This window comes from Gavialis gangeticus, unplaced genomic scaffold (genome assembly GCF_001723915.1).
Source record: "Gavialis gangeticus isolate Ggan-Ray unplaced genomic scaffold, GavGan_comp1, whole genome shotgun sequence".
In the NCBI taxonomy this organism is placed as follows: domain Eukaryota; kingdom Metazoa; phylum Chordata; order Crocodylia; family Gavialidae; genus Gavialis; species Gavialis gangeticus.
Window position 1 is genome coordinate 23,263,854 of NW_017728997.1, and position 23,640 is coordinate 23,287,493.

General features: G+C 46.3%; 1 protein-coding gene across 1 annotated transcript in view; it reads left to right on the forward strand.

Moving 5' to 3' along the window:
* ABTB1 (ankyrin repeat and BTB domain containing 1) overlaps positions 1 to 8,234 on the forward strand; it is a 37,322-nt gene extending 29,088 nt beyond the window's left edge. Inside the window, exons 11-12 of the mRNA XM_019504601.1 lie at positions 4,456 to 4,656; positions 6,818 to 8,234. Coding sequence (XP_019360146.1) covers positions 4,456 to 4,656; positions 6,818 to 7,024 — 408 coding nt within the window. The 3' untranslated portion in view covers positions 7,025 to 8,234. The remainder of the gene's footprint in view (positions 1 to 4,455; positions 4,657 to 6,817) is intronic.
* The last annotated feature ends 15,406 nt before the right edge of the window (positions 8,235 to 23,640 follow it).

The following is a 23,640-nucleotide window of genomic DNA, read 5'->3' on the forward strand; positions in this document are numbered from 1 at the left end:
CACAAGGAAGATCCATCCCCTGCCCAGCCGGGGGGGTGAATTCAAGGCAACTCACCAATAGATTCTGTAACTGGAAAATTATAACAAATTTTTACAAATTTTATAAATATAGAGAATCTAATTATGGGGGAGGGTCATCTTAGATTTGAATAAATATGGTACCTCTTAACACATCTGCCCACAACCTCCTGTCAACTGTGCTCTGAAGTGGCTGGTAGAAAAGGTACTGAGCAGCCTGTGGCATGTTGAGTCCTTGGCACAGCCCTACAACCAGACCCAGTGCCACTGCACTGACGCGAGTCTGGTTTTCCACCTGCTGTTGCCCAAGGCAAAATGCTTCTGTAAAGGAGCAGAGCGTCTGTTCCATCCAGAGGGGCTTTCAGCATGAGCTGCCCCTCTGCCTCGCTGACCTCATTCTGTCTTCAAGCAGGGCGATGAGCTAAGTGACTTCTTGAAGTCCCTTTCTACAGTAGTTCAGTTCACTCAAAGAGTTTACTCTGATTTAAAATCGTGTCTTGTATCTTCCAGCAGCTTTCTGTGCTGCAATATGTGTGTTCCCGTGAATAATCCATCTCTTTGTGAAACATGCCAGGAAAAATCCTCAAGAAAACTTTTAAATATTTAAGTTCTATGTTTTATACAAGGTTATTTTTTTCCCCCCTTCCCCTGCCTAGTACCAGCGTAAACAGAGCCCCCTCCCTGCTTCACTTTGCCTTTCCTTTTTTTAGGGTTTTAAATTTCTTTCTTCTTCCTATCCTGCCCTGGTTATATGAGAAGTTGTGAAAAGGAAAAGTGTGTTTGGTGTGGGAGGTTCTGGGTAAAAATTTAAGTGCCTTGGGGTATTTGACAGGAGACACCAGAGACTTTAAAAGAGATGTTGCTGTTTTTTCTTGTTCTTTAACAAATGATTATTTGAGCATGGCTGTTTTCAGAACCAGTTATTTAAATGCTTGTGATCCACTCACTAGATTCCCAAAATGTTACCGTGGAAAGTCTTTGCAGTTGCTGTAGGAGTGAAACTCAAGCAGGGGTTGTAGTAAAATCCCCTGAGGAGAAGGGTAGGTGGCAGATGAGACTCATGTGGAGAAGTCATAAACTCGGGAGAGGTATAAAAATGGCTTTAAAGTACAGGTCAAGCAAGGTGAGCATAGATCTGGGGACCTGTGTGCGTAGCAGCAATTGATGAATAACCCCAAAGGACCTTGTTGAACTGCAGAGCTTTGTTACCACATTTAGCATTTGAATGATTGCAAGCCTTCAGCACAGCTCTGCACAAGAATTTGCATTGCCCTTCCAATTACACTTGCTCTGAGTAGATGTGTCTGTGGCTGCTTCTTGTTCGGCAATCCCTCATAATCGAGTATAATTGTTTTATCTGTGGGTCTGAAGATGGCAGATGAGACTGATCTGGGATCAACAGACTATGTTGCAACTCGGGCACATGTTTCTGGGCAGGGTGGGTGCTCTGGATTCTTGATTAGGTCTGCAAGACTGATTTGGACCGAGTCTGTGGCTAGTACTGGTGTGGACGGCTATGCATGTAGCTGTAATGGCATAGTTGGTCTTCCTAGTGCCGTCTCACTCTGCAGTGGTCATGTGGGTGTGGGCAGCACTGCTCCTGGCCCTGCCTGCCTAGCAGCTGCTCAGGGTAGCTTGCACACGTCAGGGTAGCATAGATACGTGTAGAGTTGCAAGTGCATGGTTTTCTAGTACCAGCCAACAAGATGAGACTCTCCATTAGCTCCCAGAGTCATAATGTGACTGGGTCTTTTCTGAAGCCTGTGCTTGTTGTTATTTGCAAATCCTTTTACAAACCCCAGTGACCGGCTGTTGTCTTTGCAATCTCTTTCACATTAGCGGTAGCAAATTTGCCCGGGAAAGAATCCCAGTGCCAGGTTAATGATGCAGATGACTGGTTGAAATAAGATTTGCTTAGCTAGAGAAAAAAGCCTGAGTAAAGCTGAGCACTGTGATGTCTTTCTTGCCTGTCTCCTGATTCACTTTCCTCAGATGACTTGCAGAACGAAAACCAAAGACGTAGGAAACTTCAGGCTGTGTGTGTAGCCAAAGAACTCCTGTGCATGAAGGTCAAATGTCGGGGATTTAACTTGATCTTCCATGCTGAGGTTACTCTCATTAAAGTGGTCACAGACTCCTATCCACATTTGTGGACACTAGGGGATGGTGGCTGTTGAGCTCCTGTTGGGGTGTGTTGCCTCTTGTTCCAACAACACCTGTTACTGGAATGTGTCTGCACACCCCAGCCACGCATTGTATGCAGTGAGGGTACAAATTGGCACAGTTTGCTAAACTTCATGTGGTTCAGTGTCCACTTGTATTGGGCTGAATTTAGCCTTGTGTTCCTGTAACAGAGCCTGGGGCTTGGGTTACTTTGAGAGAGAGACTTCAACAGAAAGAGCCCCAGGAAGCTGAGCAGGAGTTGGTTGCAGGAGGGAAGGTGGCAAGGAAGCAACTGCAGCTTAGGTGCAGTAAGCTGCCCATGAAGATGAGGGAGCACACCTGCAGCTAGTCAGGAGAAGACCTGACCAGAAAAAGAGGAGCCTAGGGGAAATAAGCTTGGGTCCCTGAGGCAGAGGGGCAGTTTAGCCCTGATCTCTGCAGAGTTGCTCATGCCAGTTCAGGCTGGTGGGGAGCGGGAGCTGCAGGCCATGGCAGGTAGTGCCAGGGTGGTAAAGTGGCATGGCAGGTAGTGCCAGGGTGGGAAAGTGGCCTGGCATTGGTATGATGATGACTCAGAGGGGGGACTTTGAGTTTAAAGTGGTTGCTTGAAGTTTTGTTCTAGTTTGTACCAGAGGACTCAATGTGGCTGTAGGGGTGGAAGGGAGGCCATAAAGGTGCCTGAGGGACACATTAGGTCAAGCCCTGCCAGGGGCAGGGGTGCAAGGCACAGGCAGGCTGAGGCTGAGAGGGCCAGGACCTGAGCCCAGAGGGGAGCAAGGGGTGGCAAGAGGCTGAGACTGGAAAGTCCAGGCCAGAGCCAGAGCCAGTGGGCCTCGGTTATCAGTCAACAGGTAGAGTAACCTGTGGGCTAAGGCTAAGAAAGCTGAAGCCTATACAGAAAGGCAGGTGGTGACCAAGTGACATCTGCGAGGCATGGGTATGGGGGCAGCAGGAGACCACAATCGAGCTTTAAGGCTTAAATAAGGGCCATTTGGGGTATAGGTGGTGACCTGTGGCTCACGGTGCCAGCTGGGCGCTAGTAGATGTGCTGGTGGGGATTGGGAGGGATTTACTTAGAGGACCGGGAGGGCAGGTAGGATTAGGGTGACCCTAGCAGGGTACCACAACCCCAGTACCTGTCTTTCACATTTCCATGCTCCCTCCTCCTCCTTCATGTCCAAAGTTTATTTTTAGCTAGTTCTGGCTCTGAAAGTAACTGATTTGAGGTAGTGCTCACTTATTGGTTGGTGCAGAACTGGAGACAGTCCTTGTTCCACAGTGTTCATGTTCATAGTTTATCACTCTGCATTGAAAAGAAAAGAAATCTCTCTCTCGCTCTCTCTTTAGGGCCTGTACAGGAAAAAAAAAGGATTTAGAGGGGCAAAACGGAAGCTGCTTTCTTTGTATACTGGTTTGCTCTTTGTAGTGCATACAGGGCTCTAAAAAGGGTGACGACAAAGTTGCACCCATTTGGAACTGCAGAGAGTGAACTTGGCTCATGGGAAGCTAATGCATTCGATTGCTGTTCTTCACACATGGTTTGCCATTGCCGGCTGAGAAATCCCTATCCCCAGATGAACTGCAGCACAGCTTCATACTTGTTAGTCTCCTTTTTCAGGGACTAGCTTGAGGAGGATGTGTCTGTGAAGCTGTGGGGCTCCCCAGGTAGAGGCCATGACAGCCCCTCTTTCTAGCTCACCCCTTGTTCCTCCTTAGCAGGCTGAGCGCCGTGCTGGTTGACTTAGCGGAGAGCCTGTTAAACAGGAAACCCTCAAAATGACTTGCAGTAAGTGCCCAGCAGTACTAACACAGAGACATTGTTCTGGTGACAGGGGGCGGCTGTCTGTCAGTACAGTACTATTTTTGCCTCTGTATGTTGGTTTTTTGCTCCTTCAGTCAAAGCCTCCTTCTTTTACGCACCTTGATTCAGGGAGACCTTCCTTGATTTGATGGTGGCTGCATTGGACTCCTTTCAGTGTTGCTCTTAGCTTGGCACAGAGCGACAAGCCTTTTCACCACGCTCCCTTTGCAGCTTCGCCGACTCCTGTCAGGCCATGGAGAGAGGAATAAAAGCACGAGTCCAGGAGGTGAGGTCTTTTCTCGTGCATGGCAGCATGGAGAGTTCTCAGGGCTGTGAAGCTTGCCTTGGGGGTTGTCCTCTCCCCTTTCAGGAAACTACATTTAAAACTGGATAGAAGAGGGAAGTGTAACTGCCAGATGTGCATCGTCTAGGCACAGCTCTGTTTTCAATGACTTTCTCCCTCACATTGCCAGCTCTCTCCAGAGAATGCCTATGAGGTGCTGTGTGTAGCAGACATGTACCTGTTGCCGGGGCTCAAACGTCTGTGTGGGAGAACCTTGGCTCAGACCCTTGACGAAGATAATGTTGTAAACATCTGGAGGATTGCAAAGCTGTTCCAGCTGACCCGGCTGGAGGACCAGTGCACGGAGTACATGGCAAAGATCATTGAGAAGGTACCTGAAATCTCTCCCTAATATGTTTTGGGTCTGGTCATTCAGTGTGCAAACACATTTAAAGCTTCACATTTAAAGGGCTACTTCTGAAGCCCTTGGGCCATGAGGTAATTGAATTTGGCAGTATCACCATGGTCCTTCTTAGCCAATTATCCATCACATACGGCTTGATATAACCCCTAGAAAGGAGGACAGCTGAGGAATAGCACAGGGCATTGCAGGCAGTGCTGAAGAAATGCATTGTCAGTGTACCTCAGCTAACTTCAAACTACCTGCCTTAGTTGCCTGCCTTTGGCGCTCAGTGCAAGTCTCAGAACCTGCCTGAGAAACGCAGTAAGTATTTGGATGGGGAGCTCTCACTGAGACCTATGCTGCTGCAACTTGCAGTGTATACAGACATTTGCTTTCCCAGGAGAAAAGTCTCTTGGGAGTGATTTAATTCTGGTTGTTCCTGGGTTATTATTCTCTTGGAGCAGCCATTTTTTACTTGCCTGAACATCTGTATGCTCATGGTTTCTTCTTGGAGAGCAGCAATTCTCCCAGAAGAAACTGAATGTCTGTACAAAGGTGTGGCTGCTACCAGTACTCAAGCTAGGAACCCTGAATCTAGTACAGGTATGTCTGCTGTGCACTGGAGTCACTGTGACTGCAGATCAGACGTGTCCTGGAGTGCGGCGGGGAGCTGTGTGCTCAGAACAGCGTTGACTTGTGCTCCATTTGGCTCTTTCCTAATTCTGGATGCAGCAGTGAATTAATAATGCACCCTGAGAGCCAGCAAAGGACTATAGCGGCAGTAACTGAGCAGCTCTGTGCCCTGGGCAGCAGTGGAGCGGCTGCTGTTTTGTGCCCCTCCCTCCTTAATTTGGCACTCATCCTTAGTTATGCTACTATATGAAGTTCCCTTTGGGAGAAGTTTGCTGATCCTCAGCAATTGCTACCAGATCTTATTATACTGGGATTTCATTTCCAAGGCTCTGTTGTTCTGTGTTGTGTGTTTGTGTCTGTTGCCCGTTTCTTCTGATTGCAAAGACCCAGGAGTCTGACTTCTGCAGAGAGTCTCCATATGGCAAGGACAGACTCGATTCTACCTAGGTATTTGTGCCTAGGCAGGTCACTGGTTTTATAAGTGTTTCTAATTAACACTCCCACATGAACTGTAACATTTTTTACCTGCAGCTGAGAGGCTGTGAGAAAGGTGTGAAATTCATTTTAGCCTGTGGAAGCAACAAGGAAAATAACTTCCAAATGATTCCTCCTTGCTCAAAAGTACCATTTTGGTACAAAGGAGAGAAAAATGCCTTGGTGAAGTTTTAGGATTGGCTTTAGGGAGAAGGGGCTGTTTGACCCCGGTAGGAAGGAGTGCTAGAATTGGTGATTAAACAGGATTCTTGCTGTGGGGGGTTTGTCTGCGAAAAGAATTTTAGAGCATTTTCCCATCATTTGTTCCTAGTACCAGTGTTAAGTCTAGGTGAAGGCAACAAGAGGGCATCAGCATTATAAGTACAGAGTCGTCTAGCAGCGCTCAGAGCTGGTCGAGGTGACCCAGGGTTTATAAAGCCAGCACTTTACAACTGTGGCACTTTCTACTGGGGAGCTGAATTGGTGCTGGCAGCAATGAGAAACTCTTGGTAAAACAGTGCAGCGTGGGCCAGGCATAAGGTGCTGTTTCAGAGCAGACAGTTCTTGTGTCTCTGCCATAGACAGAAGCTCTTCTCTTGCTCTTGTCTTTCTTAGCATAATTTTTTTGGCTGGTGTTCTCTCTTGGTGGTGAGGGAAATGCTCAGAAATAGTGTAAATGGTGAGGGACTCTTCAGTGGATGTTACAGAAGGCAGCATATGGGGTGCAGCTGTTCTGAAAAGTCCGGTTAGGCTCTTTTTAGAAAGATCGGAGTAATTTCAGTGATGGCTGGAAATCTCAGGCTTGGCAGTCCTGGAGACTGAAGCCTTAATGCAGCGTAGCTTTGGCCACAGAACAGGCTTTATCCAGGCTGTCCCTTGTTGATGTTCCTGCTCTTACCCTTTGACACAAGGGAACAGGACTTGGTTCCCTTGAGTAAAGTCCTTTGCAAAAACAGCTGGCTGTCTTGATGAGAGCATAAGGGCACTTCCCCATCTTCCTCCTAGTGCTTCCTAATGGCCATCTTGTTTTCCATCCTTCCAGCTAGTGGAGTTGGAGGAGTTTGTGGCTGCAGTGAAGGAGAATGCCGAGGCGGTGGAGGAACGGCAGGAGACGGATTCCATCCCTCTCGTTGATGACATCCGCTTCCACATCACCAGCAACGTGCAGACTTACAGTGCCATCGAGGAGGCCAACCAGAAACTGGAGGCACTGGAGGACCTCCTGGCCAGTATAGGGCTCGAGTGCTGAAGTCTGAAATCTGGCCTGTCATGTGCAGTGAGCAGCTCACTCGGCCCCATGCTGGTGGACTCTGAGTGCAAGAACATTTGTGTCTTAGTCAAATATTTGTCTTTATTTCTCTCCTCCTTCCCACCCACTGCCAGGCATGGTTCCCTTTTAACTTATTCATGTCTGGACATTTGCATGTTTGTTTTCCAGGATAGGATCCCAAAGTGCCCCAGCTCCACAGTTACTGCTTGTACCATTCTGCACTGATTTGTGGCTGCAAACCGTAGGGGTAACAGGGTTGTACTGTAGGGGGTTCAAACCAGAGCATTTTTCCCCATTACCACCCACAAGGGAACAGAACTGGATTAAACTTGGTGTGAAGGAAATTCTTAGAAATAACCAGCTTGTCTTTCCCTTTCACTGTCCTGGGGTGATAGCAGAAAAAATGGCATTTCCTACCAGGGCCACAGGAATGTTCTCACAGGAGGCACAAACTGTCTGCACACACTGCTCCTATTTTTGTGCACAAACAACTAAGTTAGTGTACAGTGCTGCTTGTTTTGGTTTTTTTTTTTTCCTTGCCTCCAAACTCTGGCACTTAGATTTGCATGCTCAGGGTTGTGCATGGGAATTCAGGTTTTCAGTCCATGTTCTGGCACATTGACACTATTCTTGGTCAAGGCAAATGGACTCCTGTTTTTTCTTTTCCTGGTATTGTGTACAATGTGCAGCTTTGGAAGCCAAAAGTTTTAGCTTCTGAAAAGGAATTGAGAGAAGTGCAAAATAGACCCGCAGCAGAAAGAGACAGCCTCCTAAGGAGCCAGCAGCTTTTCATTTGGACTGAAATAGAGGTTCTGCCTTTTGTGCCTCTCTCTTGGGGAATAAATGCCTTTCCTCTCAGAGCTGGCACTTCTGTTGGCCTGTTGTGTTGGGGTGAAGGTGAGACTTGTCAGGCAGGGGGTGGGCTGGTAATTTAGAAAAGGAAAAGGGAGACTTTCAGAATGCTTCAATCCATCTCTTCTGCTGTCTCACCTTTTGACTTTGCTTAGGTTATAAAAACCTTGAGGCTCATTGTTCTTCAGGAAGCTCTCTGCCTTGAATGTGTTTATGGAGGCTTCTTCCCCTGGGAGATGATGTTATCATTCAAGAGCCTGGTCTCCCCATGCCTTCCAGTGAGGGATGAGGGTGTTCTCTCTCCTCACCAGGCAGCAGGCAACGTTCTTGTATAAAATACACCAAATCATTGGGGCTTGTTCTTGGAGCTGTTTTAGTGATGGAAACTTAGAATTGCCAGGGATTTTGCAGAGCGCTTTGTCACCAAGGCTCTTTGGGATTATGTGCTACAAAAGTCTTGATTGTTCAGAAGAAGGAAAGGATGCTTTTTTGCAGTATCTTAAGCGTAGGAGGGAATAAACTGGGCTGCATGAACTGCTCAGGAAGCCTTGTACTAACAGTGCTGCCATCACTGATGGATGTGGCTGTTCTATAATAATTACACGAGTCATTGTGTTTTTAATGTTTGGAGGTGATATTGCTTGCTTAGATGATTGAATCTGGGCTCCCATCTGCTTCTCTGGCTGTTTCTAGGAGCATTCTTCCAACATAAGTTCAGGAAGGGGTTTAAGTTCCCTTGCATAGGATGGGTTGTGCTGTCTTGTGACTTATGCCTTACACTTTTGAATCCACAGGCCTGACTTCTGAAACCACTCAAGTAGCTGGTGAAAGTGCATGGGGTCATCTGGGTGTAGCTGTGATTTATAAAGTTGCCACAGAATTTGACTACCAGCCTGCTCCAGAGCAGCTCAGTGTTGGTGAAAGAGCAGGTGCTGCCTGCCAGGTTTGAAATGCATCGGCAGAGCTGTGGATGAAAACCCAGGAATAGCTGCCCAGGTCAGGAGCGATGGGCAGAACTACAAGTTCTCAGCTATGAATTTGCTTTTCCCAATCCCCAGATATTTATTCATTCTCCTGCAACACAATTATCTCTGGGGGCAGGGAACAGAGGATATCTTTTAAAGGACGTTGAGCTGTTCAAGCAGTTCCTGCTTCCATTTCTGTTTGCAATGCCCATGTCAAAACACAGGGAGTTTTCTGGTTTGCTCTCAGCAAGGGTGAAGCCTGCAGCATGTTGGGTTTGGAAGAGTGACATGTATTTGTATTCTGCTTGGTTCGTTGCTTGGAGCACTTCGACTTTTGTACTCAGCGTCCAGCTGGGGAGAACAGAATGAGGAGGTTCCACGAGGCTAAATTGACCAGAACTGGTGAAGGGTGTCTTGGCTGAGACCTGAGTTGGAACGAGTGATACTAAGACCTTTATTTTTGTCGAGTGAAGGAATGGTGGTGTCCCACCCTTTGTGAGGTGCTGGGTTCTTCGAAGATTTGCCTAAGAAACTTGTTAGGCCACAATGGTGAATCCCTTCACCAGGCTAGTTCAGTTATGTATTTCCCTTCCCTCAATTGCTACAAATGACATGAAATATATACAGGTTGATTTTTAGTTCATTGACTCCTCTTGACTTCTGCTGCATAAATTCCCCTTCTTGCAATGCTGCCACCCTTTCTTGCTCACCAGTGGTCACGGACCATTGACTTAGATGGAGCAGCACAAGCATGGCCTTGGCCTTTGACCTCAGAGCATGGTGGGTTTGGGAGTTGGGTGGTGAATGAAATCCAGAAATGGAACTGTTGAGAAACGTGCTCCCACTTTCCTCTGTAGAGGTCTTTACTTTTTAAAATAAGGACAATGGTGTGGGACTGGGTTACAATAGCTGAACTACTCTGAAATATTTTCTACGTGACCACTAGGATGTGTTTCTATTCCTGTATCTTTAAATGTGGAGCCAACAAGGATATTATTATTGCAGGATGAAAGGTCAGTGGGGCTTTCTAATTGTCCTGGGAATGCAGTTCCTCATGCACTGTCACCATGCCAAGAAGATTCAGAAAATATTGTAGTTTTGCTTGCAATTTTTGGGGCAAAACCTCTGAACCCAACTGGATTGTCCAGTCACTCAGAGCATCTTTCAGTTCCTTGCCATTGCAAAACAGGGTTATGAAGAAACACAGATAAGCAATCGCTTAGCATACAACCAATTTTTTACCCAGTCAGACTCACTCTATTCTTGATGGTTGCAAATAATTTTATTACGAGGTCAGTTAGTTATTTTTTTCTTCTATTGTGTGTCCTTTTTTTGTGTTTGTTCCCTATTGTGTGTTGTCCCTGTCCTTTTTATGTACTATTAGCCATTGGTTGAATTAAGGAGACTGTAAAGTGTATCAGAGCAGCAATATATATAAAAATTGTAATGTGTAAGCATGTGTGCAGCAATAAAAAAAGATATATTTCACTATGTCTCAGTGGCAGCCTATTCATTAGTGATTATGATGACTTCTGCCTGGCTTGAGCTCTGAAGGGAATTGGCTGTTTTTTTCAGCTCGCATCTCCCCACCCAAAAACATGGCTCTTAAGCTTTTTTTTGAACCCAAGGTCACTTCGTGAGATGCCGTGAGAATCGATTAGCCTTGGCTCCTTTATATGCAACTGGGTGGTGGAAATACTATTTCTGTGGCAAACAGTACTGACCTAACTTGCAAAGGTGCTCAATACCCACAACCCCGTTTGACTTCAGTGAGCGTAAAAGATTCCCAGCTCCTCTGGTTCCAAGTAGCTGTTGAGGAGAATATGCAACATTCCTCGGAAAGGCTGAAACTGGCTGATGGGGACCTTGCTTGGAAAACTTCAGGCAATGATCAGAGTTTAGTTTGATTTGCACCAACAGAACATTCCTGAGACCCTGGAGTAAAAGCCATGAATCCAGTTATCTTTCAGAAACTGGAGCTGTTGGCGTTGGTGCATTTATGGTCAGGATCATTGACTCTAAAAATGGCACCTTCCCACTTAACAGATCTTCTTCACTGTGTGTTGACAGGCTCATCTGGTCTATCTATTGACATGACAGTGAGTTTCTTTCTTCTCTCCATCATGCTCTTGTTAGCTCTGCAAAGCCCAGATAGTTCTGGTAGCTGCGTTCTATTTCTGTTCGTGCCTAGTTACCAGTTCTGCCAGTGAAGACGCAGTGCTGGTTGCAGAATCTTTGCTGCTGATGAAGTGGATGTCCCAGCAGGTCTCCTTCTGGGCACTGGCAGATCGGTTCTTTATGTAAGTGAAGCAGATGTCAGATGGAGTTCCTGAAACGATATACAGCCTGCTACAGAGCTTTCCTGTTGAAGCAGAGCTGCACTTTACAAAGGGCTTTGTGCCTTTTCAAGCAGTTGCTTTGTCCCGGAGCAGTGGTTTTCAACCTCTTTTTTTTTTTTTTTCCCCATTTGCAGACCCCTAAACATTTCAAATGAAGGTGCAGATCCCTTTTGAATGGGAAGTGTGGGTATTCACGTATTTTTGATTTGATTATAGTAATCTTTTGCAGACCCCTTAGATGTAGCCTGCAGCTTCCCCACCCCAGGGGTCCATGGACCACAGGTTGAAAACCACTGTCCTAAAGGAAAGGCCAAGAGACAATGAGTGAGGGAAACTAAGTCTTCTGCCCAGTGGTGGAAATGGTCCCTAAGGGTCAGGGCAGTTGAACACTGGAGGAGGAATGCATGAAAGGGAGACTCTGTAGTACACAGTGGCAACTTCTGGATGTATCTGTGTTAATTTTATACTAGCTAGCCCAGGGGTGGGCAAAATGCGACTGCGGGCTGGATGTGGCTCACCAAGCCATTCTATCCGGCCCACAGGGCCCCTAAAAAAAATTTAGAAAATTAATATTAATCTGCCCTGGGCTGCCTGTCATGCAGCCCTTCATGGCTTGACAAAACTCAGTAAAAGGCCCTCTGCCCAAAATAATTGCTTGCCCCTGAGCTAGCCCATAGTGATACTGCTGTAGCCATGACTGTGGGCTAGTTGCCCTAGTATTTTATTCAGGGTCCCAAGAGGCCTTGTACCCATGGTTTTGCAGGGTTTTGCCCAGGCTATGTTCCCTAAATGCACTACTTTAAAGCTGGGGGCTGGACTAAATAACCTGGTGAGTTCCCTTCCAGCCCTACTTTCCTGTGAGCCTGTGATTTTTCTAAAATTTGGTGCAAAAAGCTTACTGGGTTTTGTCTAATCTGGTTGATAGTGCAGTACAGAGATGTAATTTCCAGTATGCTTGCATTCTGCCTCATTGACAGATGAAAAGGACTTCTGATTTTCAGGGCTGTCAGTCAGTACCTCCTATAAACATCGTGCTCCTCTGAAATGGTAAGCTTAGAAATCAGGACTGCCTAGTGGGATATCCAGCTGTTAAGGACGGAGAAAGGAGAATTGTAGCCTTGATAACACAGAAGTCTCTGCTTCTCTGAAATACTTGAGAGCTACACCTAGAGAGACTGGCCAAGTGTGGACTGAGGTGCTGGGAGGTGAGATCTGTAGGGAATTGGATGGTTATTTTCTCTGTGAACAGTCTGTTATTATTTAGACTTGAAATCTTTTTTTTTTTCTTTTTAAACTCTGGGGACTTGCATCACTGTGTGGTATGTTAAGGTGTATAAATAACCTCAGAAAAGCTCTCTCCTTTACCCTACCACTTCTGTGGGGGACAGGAGCATACTGAAGCTAGAGACTGTCAGTGATCTACATGAAGGAATCTGTATGGCGAGATCAGTGCTGGAGGAAGTCAAAGACACAATTCTGAATTATTTCCTTTGCTCAGACAGGGAATTGTTATGTTGCCTTATTCTTTGCAGGAAAGATCAGTTTTGATTTCCCCCCTAACCAGCATCTAAAGGAGTACGAATTCTCACATTCTGTTGGCATGGACTAGCACAAGAGCCAATATTTCTATGAATATTGTTAAACATGCTTCTATACCGGGAGCCAACAATCTGCTGTTTTTAGAGTGAATTTAATCTCCCTCCCCAAATGCTCAAATAATTTTTAAGTCATTTTAAGATCTAATCTATCAGTGGGGTTCCCCCCACTCTTCTTCTCCCTCCCCCTGCCATCCCAGACACTTGCAGAGAAGTTGGGAATGCTGTATGCAGGATGTATGGGAGAAAACTCTTTCAGATGAGCCGTTACTTTGGAAAATCCTGACCACTAAATAGTGACAATTTTGGAGTGCTTTTTTGTTCTGGGAGCTGTCCAGGCACCCTGGCCAAATTCCCACTTTGGGTAACTGTCCCATCTCCTTAAATTGGCTGCATAGAGTCAGGAAGTGAGAGGATTCCTTACCTTGGCCTGACCTCATTATTTAATGACAGTTTATGCACTTATGTAGTCACGCTCTACTACAGAGAGCACCAAACTATTTTGGAAAATAGTATCCTTCCTACCCTGGAGTGTGGGATCACAGAGTCAGAAACAATGGCCGAAGGCAAGAATTTTGTACCTGTACCTGGGAGGTGGATGTGTCAGCAAGATCTTGCTAGTAGGACAGCTACACGTTGCTAACAGTAGGAAGAAGCATCAGTGCACACAAGGCCTCAACACCCATTGGGCATTGGCCTTGTATTCTGGACACACCTGCTAAGAGCAGGGTTAGAGGCCACCATGTTTGAAAGTATCAGTAAGTACCAGAGAATCTGTCTACTTTAGAGACTCCAGTGATGCTAATGCGGGTGAAGACCTTCCTGTCAAAAAGAAACCAATGAAACTCGAGATGAACTAACTTCTATCAGATGGAAAAATTGTATTTATAATGTATGCTTGTGTGAGGCTTAGGGGATCCTCCTTTTCGTGCAGATTCATATGGTTTGTTTCCTGGGTGACAGAAAAACTTTGTCCATCCCAGCTTTGATTTATTTAACTGAAAAACAAGGATGGAAAGAAGGATGGGATGGCAGAATGAAGAAACAAAAGGATTGATCCCAAGTCAGGCCTCTTAGAGTAGGGAACCAGTCTGCTCATTATTGTCACTCACTCTTCCTTGCAACTAAAGTTTAACCCTATCGCAGCGGCTGCTGAATTGGCAGCAGCTTTTGGCTAGGCAGTCAATGCAGCAGCAGCTCTGAGAGGTTAGCTGCAAGGAGAGGGTGAGTAGCACTGAGTGGGCTCTACCCCGCCTGCATAAATAGCCTGGAGCCAGCCCCTACCAGCCATTCCCACCTCCTCTTGCCTTCATTCTGACACAGAAATCACCTTCCTTAAAACACACACCCCAATTTAGGATGGCTAATTTGTCAGGTATGTGAGCAAGTATATTGTTTTTTGCGAAAAGAAATAGTATTGGGCATTAGTTTGGGAGTAGGTGGTCAGTCAAAATGAAGACACGCCAGCTCCTTCTCAAGAAAACATCTACAGAAGAGAAGAAAATGGCATGAGCAACCCAGGATGTGGAATCAGGAAAGAACCAACAGGACAAGTGGCTTTCTAAGCCAAGTTTCCTCTAATTAGACATTAGAGCACATCCTGAGATTCATACAGACTCTTAATTGCTCTCTTAGGATTTTTTTTCCATCTGGATTTCTGATATATTCCAGGCACTGAAGAGCATCCTCTGCCCAACTTACTCCCTTGGAGAGAGGAAAATAATCCAATGCATAATTTAACCTCTGCCTCTGAAAGAGTCCTTTGGAAGGGATGTGGGATTGCTCTGTACTAACCTTTGAGTCTGATATGTGACTTGGATATTGGGACATTTGGATCATGTAATAGGTCACACTATTCATATGTCAGTTTAATTTAATACATGGGCTGTTTGGAAATGATGAAGAAGGCAACCAAATAGTTCCACATGTCCAACTTCCTGGTCAGCGTAGGTGGGGTTATCAAGAGACAGTGTCTGAGGTGTTGGCTGAGAAGACTGACTTTTATTAGTAAATGTTTAGCATTGGGAATCCAGAAAAAAGATGACAAAGCTGATAGGAACATACAGATTGCCCGAGTGAGGGACTAACAATAGAGGGGTAGGGGTGAGGAGGGGAACGCAACTAGGTTACAGGAGATACAAAGTTAGCCAACTAAGCCCGGGGGTGGGAAGAAGGGGGAAGGGGAGGGAGGGGGTTCACGACGCTGAGAGAGAAAGGAGATAGATACACACAAACCCGTTACAATGGTCCGCAATGGTGGAGGAAGTGGTTCAGAGGAAGTGCCTCAGTCCATACAGAGTCTCATCGCAGGGGTCCTCTTCGGGTGGAGCGGGGTCATCCGCGGTCGAGAAATCCTCTCGGAGTGAAGTGAAGGTCCATCTGGCAGGGTGGGTGTCAGAAAGTCCCCTCTGGGTCCGGTCCGGCGGTGGCTCTACTACTTTCAGTCTGCAGTCCATGTTGAAGCTTATTTTGTCAGTGCTGAGCATAAAACTATTGTAAGGAAGCACAGAATCTTTTAAAGAAATCGCTTGGTAGAGAGATGGCGGAGGCTGTTGTCAGGGAGGTGTTAGCAGGGAGCAGACTGCTACAGATGAATTCCTTCAGCCCCTCCAGCAAAGACACACGTGCTTGGTAGGACTTAGGGAAAGGCAAGAGTATTGCATTTTATTGTGTTAAAATCCATTTTCTGATTTCCTTTATTCCTCCTTTTGAGACTAAATGCTACGTTGCTTGAGGAAAAGCAGCCAGGCTGTGCTATGGGTCACAAGCTCCCAAAAGAAAGATTTGCAGATGCTGGATCTACAAGAGTAGATCCTATCGGGTAAGTATGGTTGAACCGTAAGGGGGCTGAAGCTTGGGACTCTGTCAGAATGGGAAAGCGATGGCATCCCACCTTGAGGAAACACCTGGTGGGTGTACTCGGAGAGGAGTCAAAGTGCTGCTAGCCTTGTAACTGTGATAGTCCATGTTTTTGGGTCTCTTCTTACACACCCGGCTCCTTCTCTGTCCGACATGCGGGGCCTCATTTGGTGCTCTTCATTCACAGACCTCCACTGTGCTCTTCAGAAGGTAAGTAAGCATTATCCCCATTCTGTGGACTGAGAAACAGAGGTACAGTTGTCAATTCACCTGCCTCAGATCACATCAGAACTTGGCCTCATGCTCCAGGGCCCTTTCCACCTGGTTCCTTCTTAAAGAAGACAGCAAAGGTGACCAGACTGCCTTCCCTCAGATGAGAGCACAATAAATGTGTGAGCTCCCTAATTCATCCATGCTGGCTTGTCAGCAGTTTGGAAGTGAATTACAGCCCAACTTCTTTCTCCATTTCCTCTAATAGCCTATAAATCCTATAAGCAGTGATTTGCCAGTTAGCAAGTGCTGTCATTTTACCAGCTAAGCAAATTGTCCAGATGAAAATTCCCCCCCATTGTTGGTTGATAAGGGCCACTTGAGCTTTGCTCTAGTTGACTTGCATGGTCTTCATTTAATGACTTCCTCTTCACAACACCCCCAGGCAATATTCCCGTTTTGTCAATGGGGTACTGATGCACAGAGAGCTTCAGCCACTTGTCCAAGGTGACATGGGCAGTCTGGCAGAGGGGGATAGAACTTGTTCTCCCAAAAGGCAGTACTCTCACAGCTGAACTACCCTTTCATGTCATGGCTTCAGTAAGTCACCCATTTCAAGCCATGTCTTCAACACCTCTCTAATGTGTTCTCTTGTCTACCAACCCCTTATTTGTTCTTGTTGCAGTAGGTCAGTGATGAAACAGAAAGGCAGTAATTTCAAAGAGGCTCTTCAGAGGAACTGAGCTAAGTGTGGAGTTCCCACGCAGTGTGTTGGCACCAAGTCAGCATTTACACTGACAGCTTCAGAGATCTTCCATCACCTGCATATTTCTTGATGCAATATTTCTCAGTGCCCTACAGCTGATCCTGGCCCCTGTGTATTTTCTTCTCCTATGTGAGTACTATTAATCAACACCAATCCTATTGGAATTACGGGCATAGTTAGCATTTCTGGGACTCTTTGGTGACTCAAACATCTTCTGCTTAGAATGGAGAAATATATAATAACCATTCAGAAAGTATTTGGGAGTGGAGTAGGAGCTGCGTCCTTCAGGCCCCACAGGGGGCAAGTGGGATCTACAGATGCTATCACCACCCTCAGAGCTGACAGCTGTGACTTTCAGGAAGCTGTTTAAAGTGAAGGAAATGGTCTTGGGGCTTGTCTACATAGGGAGTGAAGTCAGTGTGCCTAAATTACAGTGCATGAAGTACATGGTGTCTTCAATTCAGAGACTTAATTTAATTCACTGTAGCTTTAGCCTCTTTGAGACTTTTCCTTTTGAAGGAAAACACCCAGATACCAAAATAGAGGTTTGATACCCTTTAACTGAGTGAGGCCCATTAACATTAGTTAAATCTTCTTTTCTCCCAGTGTTGACACAGCCATAATTTCAGGCAATTGGGTGAAAGTGAGCAAGGTTAGTAGGCCCTGTGATTCTCACTTGTAGCTGGGTTCCTGTTGAGAGCTTAGATAATCGGGGGGAAAAAAATCTGCCACCATAAAAGCTCAAATGCTGCTTAGGGGTGGGTTGGAGCCTGCTGTGATCATTCTTTTATTAGACAGGTTTCATACATGATTCACCTTTCTATAAGGAAGTTCTCTCTTGTATTTAATGGTACATTTCGAAGGCTAGTGCAAAGTGCCAGTTCTTTTTACAGGATGTTGTGGGCTGAGCTCATCAAAGCAATAACAGGCTAAGTCAGGAGAGGGAGAGCCCTCAGGCTCCAGGAACCGGCAGATGACTAGGAGCAAAAAGCATAAAAATAGAGCCTGATTGCAGGTCTTGGGGTCAGAAGCACAGGATCCTGAGGCAGATGTGGAGCCAATGCTTGGCAAGAGCCACTGAGAAGGACGCTAGAGGCAGGTACCTGGAGTAATTCTTTCCTGGTGTTTGAATGGGTGAGGAGTAGGGTAGCCATCGAAGAGGACCTTCTGGTTTTCTGCTACTCTGTCCTCTATTGATACGAAACTCAATGCCTTTATGTCCTCAAGAGAAAAATAGAGGGCATAAAGGCATCAGGTTTCATATTAATAGAGGACAAAGGACAACTGGACTGTCCTCTGTGATGGCCACCCTAGTAAGGAGTAGGACAGAGGGCTGCAGAGATCCCTCCTCCATCCAGTCTCTGGTCAGAGAGAGTAATCTTTTTGTTTCTTTATCTACAAGCAGGTACCATCACTCCCAGTGCAAGTACAAGCTCCCCATCTCCTTAGGATTGCCAACTCTGACTGAAGCTATTCGGGGGGATTTGTTTTCCCAACATGGCATAATGTCATTAATTGTACTGTTCAACCCATTCACAATATCCATCTCCCAGATTGCTTTCAATAGTCACTGGGAGGTTGATGCCGATTCCGGTAGATTCCCAGCCAATCGGAGAGGGCTGGCAACCCTACTTCTCCTTGCCAATGGTGGAGAGAGCTGTTGCCCATTTATTTATTGGTCTCACTACTAATAAAGGTGTCAATCATTGCAGTACCATTTTAAGAGGTGGACAGATGAATCTGGCTAGGAGCTTCACTGAGAACGTTGCACCGAAGCCACCAAACAGCTGTCAACAGGTAACACCTCTGTCATGGCAGCCCTGGAAAGCTTGGCAGGTTGTGTTCAATTACTAGTCCCCTCGACTGTCCTGTTCTGCCCACCGTGCATCATTCCTCTCTTCACTGTGGGAACATGGAGTTGAAGCAAGCTCTCTCCCCATCCAAGCAGCATGCACAGCTACATTCATGCAGGGGGAAAGCGAGGTGTCAAGCCTAGGCCTATCAATAATCCTTGGGCACTGTCTTTTTCTGTCCTGGGGGCTTTGGTGGGCAGCCTTGAACTGCTGTAATGAATGTGGGAGGCCCACACCCTGCTAGGGAGTGTGTGTCAGTGGGGGAAGGTCTGGCTTTGCAATTCTTACTGCTACTTTAAGAACTTAATTTGGGAAATGGGAGCCAGTGAGCCTGGAGAACCTGCTGATTTGTTTACATCAACAAAATTGTTCCTCTAATTGGAAGCCACAGCTAATTTTAAAATAATTAGGCAGCTGCCTGCATGGCTTGCATTCCCTCTAACAAAAGAGCCCCACTCAATGTGTAATGAAAGGGTTAATTGGAGAGGCAGGAGTCTGTGGCCTGTTGATGGCTCTGCTTTGTCCCCCCACCTGGGCCCATGAGCAGCTCCACACCCTCAATACAACACCGGGGAACCCTTCCCTTCAAAGTGCTCTCAAGTGGCGGCATGAGTGCAATACTTAGCATCCACTTGGAAATAGGCGACAATGCCACTTTGTTTCACGGTAGATCCTGCAGCCTTGCCACCTCCAGAGCTGCGCTTTTAGGCAAGAACAAAAAGGCCACCTGTGACTGGCAAAAGCATCGCCTCATGGTTGCTGCTCAGGCAGAGTCCTTGGGTTTGGGTCTGGCCACTGATTTGCTTAGTGACTTGGGGCAAGAGGCGCTGTAACTCCTTGTTTGCCTCAAAACAAACCAAGGGCCCAATCTATTTTTCCTACAATGAAGCTGAGGATAAAGCTGGCTGTTTTCCTACCTCCCAGAGGCTCAACATATGTGAAACTGTGAATCAGTGCTAAGTGACTCCAAAGGTGTGTAGTTCAATATCAAGTGGGACAATATTTTCTCATTTCCTGCACTGAAGTTGTAACCAGAGGGGTAAAAAACCCCATATATCTAAATAACACAAGTATGTAAACGGTCCATGATCATGTAGAAGCATGGGATAACAGCGGTCTAAGATTGCCCGTCACCTGTGACAGCTTGCAGAGACACAGGTGGCGATGGTGTCACGATTACCTGCTGGAAAAGCTGCAAAGGAAGAGGCTGTTTTGCACACACGCTGCTCCCAGCCTTCTGTCAAATTTTGCCTAGCGGTGAGGAGCGTGCTGCCTCTATCTATGCCAGCTTGTGGGATGCAGACTCAGATGTCCAGAGAGAACAAGGGGTGTTAGGGCCACTTGACTCTCGTGTAGGGTTTTAAGGTGACACAAGACATGGGCCCTTCCATTCCTTCTGGCTGCCACAGGTGCTCATTGCTCATGCCATGTCTGTGCACTGCCCTGCGAATGCTCACTGAACTGAGTGACCTTCTCCCCCATCAAGATGCTCAGACACCTGGTTGCAGACTGGCGCAGGCCAACTTGCTGTCCTCAGCTTCAGCTGAGTCTGCTGCTTGCCTCAAATGTTTGCCAGTGTCTGCATGCCTCTCTCCAGCGAGCTGGCAGCATGTTCGCAGCCAGGCTTTTAATTGAGACAGGCTTGTTGCTTAAAGCAGGGGATTGCAGGACAGTACTGTGTGGTAGAACCAGATGCTGGGAAAAGAGCTAGTGAGCCCAGTAGTGTGTTCAACCAAGAGTGCAGAATAAAGACCAGATAAGGCACCTTATCAGAGCCTGGTGCACTGTGGGGTAGATGGAAGGGAGCTGTTTGTGCCATTGGAACCACTGTGCCTCCCACTCCATGACACTGCTCCATTGCTAGAAGACCTCTGAAGTTATCTGTACTTGCATCATGTCTACTCCATTTGGTGGCATGCTTACCCACAGAAAATACTGGTAATGGATAAGAGATGTTGCAGGTGCCCCATGGTTAGCAAGCTTCTCCAACGTAAACAAGGCCTCTGGATTAAACTTAAGGCTCACTGTTTTTTTGACAGCAGGTTGGCTGAGCAGTAGGACCACATGTGCCTTTGTACAGGCAAACAGGCTTTATTTTGAGGCAGGCACTAAATTATCCTAATGAACCAGCTGGAGTTGGTGTGGCAGAGGGGACCTGGCTTTGCTCCATCAGGCCTGTGGTGGTGGCTGATCATGACGGAGGCCTGGATTTCAGTCTTGCAGGAAACTGATTGCTGGGCTGTATTTACAAAAGGCAACATGCAAATAATTCTGGCTTGTTATCTAATGAAACCTGTCTTTTTCCAGAAGCTAACTTAGAGAAACTGGTCCACATGGAAACTCTTGGAAGCTGTCATGGTCTAATCTGGATCCTGCCTTAATTGTGGCTTGGACATAGGTTTGAATCTCGTTAATAGAGAGTTTTGTGCCTGGAGATCACAATCACAGAGGGAATTGGAAGCTCTCTGCCTCCGTTCCTGTAGGAAGTGCTTCTTGTGGAGAGTGCGCGTGTGACTTGGTCTATACGCCCACAGGGTAAAGTAAGAACCTCAGTCGCATCCCTGCACAGGCTGCCATGAGACCTTGGTTCTGGGTATAGAAATAAATGGATGTTCCCCAACTTTGATTCCCAAAATAGCTTGGGAGAGCTACTTGTTGGCTCTGTGTGTGTGTCTGGTGTTGACACTGTTATAAATCAGTGGCAAATGTCTTCACCCTGTTCAATGAGCAGGAAAACAACTGACACAGGCACACAACCACCCTACAGGCGGTGCACTTTAGACAGCGCTACTTCCGTGGGAATGTCTCCAAAGTTACAGTCATGCTCGATAATTAGCAGGAGCGTCGAGTAATCAGATTCTGCTTGCACTCACTTTTAGGTTAGCCTGACTTCCTGGGTTGGGTTGACCAGCCCTTCATGCTCAGCAGAGGTCCCAGTGGGACCAGTCAAGACTTTGGTCAGAGAAGAGCGAAAGTTACTTCAGAGCTATCCCATACACTCTGTCCAAAAGCAAGGAGTGCAAATCTCCTTTGTGACACTCCCAGGTCTGTGCTAAAAATGGTGACTAGCTTTCTCTCAGCATGGCAAGCTAAACTCAGCCCAGGATTATATGGTGTCCAGGACTTTTTACATGACAAAAAAGGCCCCCCAGCTAGCAAATGGCTGCTAAGAAATGGCTGTTAACATGCTGCAGGTTCCACCCATTACCAAGTCTGTCCTTTCCCCTCAAATGCCTTTCTGTCTCCACACTCCTTTTCCCCTGTGAATCTCTCTCTTCAGACCTCACACAACCCATGGACCACACCTTGTTTCTCCCAGTACTGTAAAGGTACTGAATTCCTTTGCTACTAACAAAACAAATGCCTTGCTGGATATAATCCAATGGCAAAAAACAGAAGAATCTGGTAACAGCTTTGCACTGTGAATGCTAACGCCAGGTTCAACGGCAGGACTCTGTTATCTTAGTAGATTTCTTCTAGAGAAAGCCATGAATCTGATTTAGTTTTCAAGCTGTTTCCCCCAGCTACTTTGTAATTTCTTTCCTCTTAAATAAGTGCAGCCTTTGCTTTTCTGATGGTCAGTGCATTTAGCGGCCATGGACTATTGAGCAAGTGAAGTTCTATCGATGTCAGCGATCTTGGATTTTATTGTGCCTTTTTTTGCTGTGCTAGCACGCACAGCTTGGAATAGCTGCCTTTCTCTATTTCATTGTACTTAGTGCATACTTTTCTCAGATAGCTACTCTTGCTTTGAGATGAATCTTGTGCACTTAGAGATAATGATCCTGATGCTACTTGCCATTTTCAGAGAACTTCGTTAAAAATCCAGTTGCTTGGCTCCAGTCACAGGCCATGAAAGAGATGCTGAGAATCACAACAGGAATCTCCAAGCTGTCCTTCAGTGCTGCTGCCCACACTGAGCAGCAGTTAAAAGCATCAGTGAGGGGTCGGTTGGCCTCTGGCTCCATAAAAGTGCACTTTACAAACAGACTTGTTAGCCAGGTTGGGCTCCACTAGAAGCAGCATTAGGTGGCTCTGATTATTGAGCTTTGTGACAAAGGGCAATTGGCCGGGTGCCTCAGATTGTGAATGAACAATGGTTCTATTAATGGTTTTGGTGGGACTCTTAAGCTGGTTTCCAAGTTGCATTAATATCATTATCTACCTTCCTTCAATAGGGAAAGTGGGGCCAACAGGTGGTGTGACTTATCTGAGTTCATGCCATGACTTGACCATGACACAGGTGTGAGTAAAGCAAGGTTTCCTGCCCCCCTGCTCCCTACTCTCACCATTTTTCTGCCTCAGGTGTTAACACCTTTCATGGATGTGATAAACTTGTTACAGACACAGATGATGAAACATTTTTACAGGGAAGCAGATTGCCCCACCCACAACCCAGCTCTGCAGGTACGTGGTGTGAACCCATGCTCTTGTAATATGATTTCAGTGCAATATGAATCGGTTGCTCAATTTCTTTTGGTTCATCTCCTCCCATTAGGTATTTCAGTATTCAACTCTTATCAAGACTTAACAAGGAGTATCCAGGAGGAAACCTCTGCCTTTCTTTTAAACTCCTACTCCATGTCACACAACATTTTGTGGGTGGGTGTCTGTCAAGAGTGTCTAAGGGTGCTTTCTCCTATTTTCATCCCATTCCCTGTTCTGAACATTGGACTTCCTACACCACAAGGCATCTGACATAGTGTAGAGCTGATGATGGCTCTTCTCGTCTTGATCAGGTTCTCGGGCTGGTGTAGATCAGCTGAGTTGCACAGAAGTCAGCAGATACCAGCTGATTGATACCAGCCGATGCTGATTGATACCATGCCTCATATCTTCCATATGAAACTCTTAGCAGATCTGTAATATCAGGAAATCCTCTTCCATGCATGTGTAGGCAGACAATTTTCAAATGTTTAAAATTGGCCATTTACAATGAAAAGGCATGATAATGCCGATGACGTTTCTGTTTTACAGCAGTGCCGAGAGTCCCAGACCAAGCCCTGGGCCCCATTGTCCTTGGTGTAACGTACGTGCACATAGTTTGAAAGAATCTGTTCCCTCAAAGAGCTGCTAATCTAATCGGACCTAAGACTGACAAGAAATGGAAGAAAAGTAATATCTGGATCCTGATTAAACATGAACAAGGCCCAAAT